The 7636-nt window shown below is 55.3% G+C and overlaps 1 protein-coding gene across 4 annotated transcripts in view; it reads left to right on the forward strand.

Annotated features, from left to right (window-relative positions):
- ATP9B (ATPase phospholipid transporting 9B) overlaps nt 1-7310 on the forward strand; it is a 102076-nt gene extending 94766 nt beyond the window's left edge. For all 4 annotated transcript variants that reach the window (XM_078613858.1, XM_078613861.1, XM_078613860.1 and 1 more), the window contains one exon: nt 6251-7310. In XM_078613858.1, the coding sequence (XP_078469984.1) occupies nt 6251-6387 (137 nt within the window). In that variant the 3' untranslated portion in view covers nt 6388-7310. The remainder of the gene's footprint in view (nt 1-6250) is intronic.
- The last annotated feature ends 326 nt before the right edge of the window (nt 7311-7636 follow it).

Consider the following 7636-nt stretch of genomic DNA (forward strand, 5'->3'; position numbering starts at 1 on the left):
TGTCTCTAACCTCTCCCTGTCTCTTGTGTGGATGCCTGTGTCGCTCCTCCGCCCCTCCCTTCCTCCCCGTGTGCCTCTTGTCTCCCCCGCCTGCCCGCGCAGGGATAGGCAGGATCTCCATGGGCACCTTCATAGGTGAGGCCTCCCCCGTGCATGTGGCGCGCGCCCCTCGCCCCGGGGGTTTACCCGCGGTGTTCGTAGCGACGAGACGGCCACCCAGCCGCACCGAGCGCTGTGCCGAGCGCTGTGGCATCACAGATGGGGGGGGGAGGAGAGGGGGGGGTGGGGGCATACCTTTTTTCCACCTGCGAATCCACGCTGGCCCAGCACGGGTCAGGAGGCACGAGTTTATTTCCGCTGCGCGAGCGGCACCGTTAGACAATGTGATGGCGTCGTGCCTTTGTGGTGCGGAGCGACGTCATTACCCCCGTGCCCCCAGCACGGCCCCCCTCCCCCAAGCCAGATTCACATGTCGTCTTGCGTGCTCGCTCATTAATATGCCAGTGGAAAACCACCCGTGCCTTGCCGGTCCTTTGCTGGCATGGTTCGAATGTGCAAATAGAAAAGGAGTGTTTGAGAGTACGGTGGGGGAAGGGGGGGCAGGCAGGTCTTGCGCTGTGCGCCCTCAATAACCGTCTTGACCGCCTTAGCTAGACGACGTGGGCCACCCCACGGCTGCTCGCTGCCCAACCTCTCGAGCGCTCCGGCGCGCCAGTGCGCTGTGCCCTGAGCGCCAGTGCGCCGAGTCGGAAGGAACCTGCGGTGCTTTTGTTTGCGTGATTCCTCATTAAGTCCCGTGACCGTAAGTCAAACGACCCGCGGTGTGTGCCGACGGTCCGCCGCACACTGCTGGAAGTTGGCGTGCGAAGGGCGGCCGGTCGCTCTGCGCCCGGCGTCCTTCGGGGTCGCTCCGTGCGGCCGATCAGCGTCGCCCTCGCCGTTGCGGTCCGCGCGCCCCGGGAGTTTCTTCCGAACTCTCGAACGTCGATCGGAACGCCGGACGACCCGAAAGCGACGCGGCGCGGCCGCGACAATCCCATGCGGCGTGTTGTTCGCCACGGTTGGTGACAGCAGAGGGCAGCAGCACCACGTCGCTACGGCTGCTGCTGCGTTCGACAGCTGCGGAGGCAGTATCGTGAGAGGGAAGGTTTCTGACAGGCTGACTCCAGAATTTGAGCTGTTTATTGTAATTCTCGTTTTACCCCGGAAAGCATCGCCGAGTATCAAGACTCCTATTCAGGAGGGTCCAGCGGCAAAGTTGCCGTGTGCAATTGGGTATCGTGCAGGTTAATTTTTGTGAACTCGGAAGTTTGGCCAATACCAGGTACATTGTTTGTTGGGTTTTTTTTAGCCATGGAAGAAAACTGGAGAACCCAAAGGAAACCGATGCAGAATAAGGGGAGAGAGTGTGTACACACTCCACACAGAGAGCAACGCTCTCGGGGTGGAAATCGAACTCTGACCCTTGCTGTGAGGCACGAGTGTTGCCTTCCAAATTGCTCATGTCCACAAATCAGGGGAAATCGATCAGATGCAGAGATGACATCATCATAAATCCCACCCTCCTAGGTCACGAATCTCACAAAATATTTTAGTTGTGAAATATTCCAAAATACAAATATCCATTTACTGTCAATGAAGGCAAAATATATAAATATGTGTCGATGTGTTTGGTATTAAATGATGCCTTATAATCTCAAAAAACATCTTACCACACAATACAGACAACAAAAACCGCCACTAAGCAGCAGTGACGTCACCACAGCGCTTGTGCCAGGCTACGTGCACTTTAAGGCCACGTGCAGTGTTGAAGCTCGCTGCTGACAGGAGGTCACGGGACAGACCCTGCAGGTGCCATGGATTGACTGACCAGGACGACTGGCAGATGCACCACCTGTACCTCTCTACTGCACAGACAATCCAAACGATACCGACGACACCGAGATCCCGAAGAGAGTTAAAAGACGAGGGGACAACCGAGCACGAGGCGGCTGCCTTCTCGCTGCGGCGCAGCGACGGGGCAGCAGCTGAGAGCGGCGGTCGGCGCCGCGGAGAGCCGGGCCGCACCGTGGCGGCACGGCCCGGCACTCCGTGCGCGACGCGTGGCACTGGAGAAGCTTGGGGAGCGCCGGTCCTACGCGACCCCACTTCCTGTCTCTGTGCCCGCGAGCAACGGCGGTTGCACAAATCGCGTTTGTCCGTCACGAGGGCGCCGTTCTGTTGAACGTGAAGCTGGCGGAGGAGGGTGTCCGTCCGGCCCGTGTGTGGGAGAACTTTGAGTGTGGGGTCCGTGGAGCGGCGACAAGAGAGGCAGTGACATTTAAAACGCTGGTGGAAACAAAGTCACGGGCTTGTCGAGCGTGCGCGGTGGCCGCCCGCGTAGGCAGCCGCTCGGAACAGCCTGGGCTCTCTCTCTAAATGTCACGGGCCGAATCGTGCGAGAGCCGGCCGTGTGCCGTGCGTGTTGAAGGTACACGAGGCGGCCGGGTGCCCGAGGAGGGAACGGCCTGTCAGCCTGCCAAGGGCGCCAGTCGCTCGGCCTATTGTCTGCACACCCCAACAATTATCTCTTTTTTACTTTACTGCTGCCAAATCGTAGATTCGTCAAATTCCTGTGTAGTGGATGTGAAGCGAGCTTTTCCAGCTCTGAAGAGTTGTAAGTGTGCAAAGAGCAAAGGGAAATTTATAGCATAATCTTTGCTTGCCACTGGGATAGAAGTAGCAAGCTAGTGATGATGTGTGTGACACTGAGACACAGGTACCAGGCTAGTGATGCTACGTATGCTCCTCATTTGAGCGGCAGATCAGAGTTAATTGAAGGCAGCGTCTTTTTCGCCAGTGTTGAAGACCGACAAAATTGTAGCAGCATTTGTCGCATGATTACCTGCGGTTGTCTGTCATATTGAGCAGAGCACGCGCTGATGAAACGAATGTAATCATCATGATTTACAGCAGGGGGTTAAGGAAAGAGCGCGCTTGGGTGTGTGCGCACGCGATTGCCTTGGAGCATCCTGCATGTTGCCGTGTGCATGACGTTGCCGTGTGCATGACGTTGCCGTGTGCATGACGTTGCCGTGTGCATGACCGTTGCCGTGTGCATGACGTTGCCGTGTGCATGACCGTTGCCGTGTGCATGACGTTGCCGTGTGCATGACGTTGCCGTGTGCATGACGTTGCCGTGTGCATGACCGTTGCCGTGTGCATGCAATGCGCTCACCTTGCCGTGTGCTGCATGCTACCTTTGTGAATGATTCTTACGATTCTCACGATTCCATCCTTAAGAACCAAATAGGATTGCTTGGTACATGGGATCGATCGTAGGATCGATCCCAACTAGGATAGTGGCATCGCGGGGGGCCGGGTTGCATGGAGACCTGCATGGAGTGCTCAGGCAAGGCGGGGGAGGGGGGGGGCATTGGTGCCTCGCCGGCCCAGTGCAGTCGCCATGGAGACGCGTGACCGTTTCCAGGGTAACGCATTTGTGTGGCGATTCTGGTGGATAATGGCCAACTGGGAAATAAATAAATAACCCAGCAGATAAATACCGCGGCATCTGTAGCAGCTGCTGCCAACTGGTTTCACAAAGTCAAATGCCAGGGCAAACGACTGTGTGCGGTGCCGCGTGCGGCCTCTCTTCGCGCTGCCGCCGTGCCGAGGTGGTGATTGGCGAGCGAGCGCGACGCGCCGTCCTGCCGGGCGCGTCGCGGCCTGCGAGCCTCCGTCGGCACGGCGGCAGTGCGGGGCAGTAACACGCACACAGCACGCGCACAGCGCGCGCACAGCACGCACACAGCACGCACACAGCACGCACACAGCGCGCGCACAGCACGCACCATGCGCACAGCACGCACACAGCACACACCATGCGCACAGCACGCGCACAGCACGCACACAGCACGCACACAGCACACGTCACACAGCACACGCACACAGCACACGCACAGCACACACCATGCGCACAGCACACACACAGCACACGCACAGCACGCACACAGCACACGCACAGCACACGCACAGCACGCGCACAGCACGCGCACAGCACGCACACAGCACACGCACAGCACGCACACAGCACGCACACAGCACGCGCACAGCACGCACACAGCACACACACAGCACACGCACAGCACGCACACAGCACACGCACAGCACACGCACAGCACGCACACAGCACGCACACAGCACGCACACAGCACGCACACAGCAGCTCGCAGTAACAGGGTACTACTAATCTGATTACTTGTAACACGTCACAAGTAACATGTTACAAGTAATGAGTAAGCGGATGACGTGTAACAGATCGCATATAATCGCATTAGTAATTCGATTACTGATTACTTGTGGCACATTGCACATAATCTTACATAATTGCCAATTACTTGTAAACTGTAAAACTAAAATATTCTTTGGTTCTTTCGGTAAATCCATGTAGATAGAAAAATAATAACAATATAACGAAGCTTTGATCGCAATACAAGCAAACGTCATCGGGCGAAAAATATGGCGGAAGCGCTGCTAAGGCAGGGCGTTGTCAAGGTTTGAGATGGGTGTCGCCCCAGGGTCAGTGGGCAGGGCTAGAGATGAAATTTGCATGGAAATGTAAGATCGGAGAAATCTTGGCAAACGAAGCTGTGGGAGTGGCCATTGTATTGTGAGAGGTTAGCGTGTCAATTTAAGAAATTTCCTTGTAAATGTAAGCTCGGAGAGAGCTCGGAAAGAGCCATCGCCACATGGAGGTGGAAAAGGATGGCAAGCCGCCATTCACTAACACAGCTAACGGTGGCTGTGTGAGTGAATGTAACTCAGAGAGTCGAAAATAACTGCTAACATCACAGCCAGTTATGACCTAAACTGGTTGATAACGTCCTTCCAATGATTGCTCAGGTTGTACCCATCTTCTCGGTTGAAATTGTGTCTGTGTCTATATATCTAAATGGCTGCATGAACGAATCTTTGCTGATAGCCAGTGGGTTTGCAGAGTACCTTCGTCTTGGCAAAATCAATTTCGTGTGAGCCCACCGCGTTAAAACAATGATCAGCCACGGCTGAGGTATTGGTCCTACCTTGTTTCAGATCTGCCTTGTATTCACGAACCCGGTCTGAGACATGTCGCACAAACTAAAAACTATTTTATTGGTTAACCAGGTAAAGCCCACTGAACTATATAGCTCTTTTTCAGAGGCAAACTGATCACAAATGATAGCTCAGCGAAGTGGCTTACCATCAAGTTGAAATTTATAGCAGCCAACTACTCTATACGCACGTTGTTTCCAAATGTGGAGGGAACAACCGGAAGGACCCGGATGAAAAACAATATCCACGTAACCACGGGGAGAACATGCAAACTCCAAGTAATCTGATGACTGAATGGAAATCAGCTCTCGGTAATCGCCATTGTTACACGGCTTTCAGTGTTCATTCAGATCAGTGTTACCGAGCATGTGCTGGTTGACTTCTTTTTAGGATAATGAAAATGTTTGCGACTTTGAAAATAATTCATAACGAATTGAAGGGCGTTATTGTGCGCTTCAGCGTGGTTTTAATGTAATTGCAGCAGCAGCCAAAGCGCGCAAATCACGACACACAGAGACTTCGATAATTCACGTTTTATTTCCCTTGGTGAATCTACGTTCATCTTATCTACGCGCTTTTGTTTTTCATAGAACGTCGCCGTGTCGGATGAGAGTAGATTACACGACCGTGATAATAAACGAGAATGCCTTCGTGTGGCGGATGCGACGTGCGTGCCATTGTTCAGTTTTGCAATCCGCGCAGTGGCCACCTGTCAGAGTTCCCTTGACCGCACACTCGGTGTCGAGGCACAGAGGGAACATTGTCGACCCACCGGGGATGCCGTTGGCTTGCTAAGCGCCGCGGTGTTTGTGTTCCACCAAAAGCAATTTACTGCTTTCAGTCAAGAGGGGTCGGTTTCTGTCTCAACCACGAGTTGTGTTTATCCGTGGGCGCCGCGTGCGCTTGCGGTGGGTAGCGGTAACGTAGTGGTTAGAGCAGACGACGCTGCGATGCCAGCGATCCAACTCGATTCTTGTTGTTATTATTCACGTACGCCAAGTGGCGGTTGGTGTACCACTCCGACCTGGGCCTTCCGTGGGTTGTCTCGACTTGAAAACGAGGCGTCGGCGACGGTCAACATCGGCACGAGGTAGACGAAGGTGTGTGGGCATGCGTGGTGGGACATCCTTGCCTCTCTCTGTGTGTCCGGGCCGTGCTCGCCCGTGCGTGCGTGCAGACACGACGTTCATCACGACGCTGACGTTCCTGTGGAAGGTGACGGTGATCACCCTCGTCAGCTGCCTGCCGCTCTACATCCTCAAGTACATCCGCCGCAAGTTCTCCCCGCCCAGCTACTCCAAGCTCACCAACTAAGAGGGCACCCGCCACGCTCCGAGCCTGCGTCTGGCTGCCCGCAGGAGTTTGGAGACCGAGCGCCGCGGGGGAAGGTTCCAGCTGCGACGGGCTCAGACCCAGCGACCGTCGCGTGGGGGGGGGGGGACCCCCCGCGTCGGCAGCCCACGCAAGGCACCCCTGCTGTCGAGGGGCTGGGGGGGGGGGGCTAGGAATAGAAACACGCCAGAGGCCTCTGATCTTCAACCCCAAACTTAACCCTGATCCTAACGCCCAAAGCACTTTTAGCCATCGAAATTACTCCTCGCCCTATGCGTAACTGTAGCCTGAGTCCAGATAGCCCAGCCTTAGCAGGAAATATTGCCCGAGGTCTGGTCTTGAGCACGTAGTCCTCACGCCGCCCCGTACGAAGCACAAGCCCTGGCTCGGGTCGTAACGAGAGATTTAGCCACAACCCCAACTCTAACTCAGACCTGAGCGCCCATCATAGCCCGAATAAACACCCAGCTATAGCCATGACCCTCACGGTAACCATTATCCAATTAATTAATTTTCCACCACTCTCTCTTGAGGATACCGAAGTGCTCGAAGCAGTTGGCGAGGTGTCGGCGCACCACCGGTGAAGCGGAGCCGTGACCGCACCGCGCCAAGTCATTAGCCGTAGCGAGCGCAGCTGCCTGGGAGGCCAAGGGAACCCATGGGGTCGCAGGTCAGGTTGCGCGCGGGGGTCTAACTCCACCGCAGCCAGGGCGCAGCCCCCACCGCCTCTCCCTGCTGCACCCCTCGGCCAAGTGGTCGGGTTTGCCACCTGTCCTGGTTTCCCCAGGAGCTCCTGTCCTGGGAACATTTGTCAGTTGTGTCGTGATAATAATGATGATGATGATGCACCATGCGAGGCGATGCACTCCAGTGTATTTCTCGGCTCTTCGAGTATTGCGAGAGGTTTTTTTGAGCTCTCGAGTGGTGGCGAGTGATTGGCTCCGGGAACGCGAGAGGGATCTTAGCGAGGGTGGGGGTGGCGGGGGGAGTCGGTTTGGTGGAGGTCATGGTAGTTTCTAAACTCTAAAATCTGAAACATTTAATGCAATTGTAGGTGAGATTGGGGCATAGTTTGAAATAAAATCAATATCCCGTGCATTATTTGATAGAAAATAGGGCCCTTAATTTGTTTCTCTAATTCCACGAAAGGCTGGCTTCACGCGGTTAGGCTGTTGACCTCGCGGTGACTCAGTGGCGTCACAACTGTGGCCTGGCACTGCCACGACGCGCG

The sequence above is a fragment of the Lampetra planeri genome, chromosome 42 (assembly GCF_965212315.1).
Source record: "Lampetra planeri chromosome 42, kcLamPlan1.2.h2, whole genome shotgun sequence".
NCBI lineage: Eukaryota > Metazoa > Chordata > Hyperoartia > Petromyzontiformes > Petromyzontidae > Lampetra > Lampetra planeri.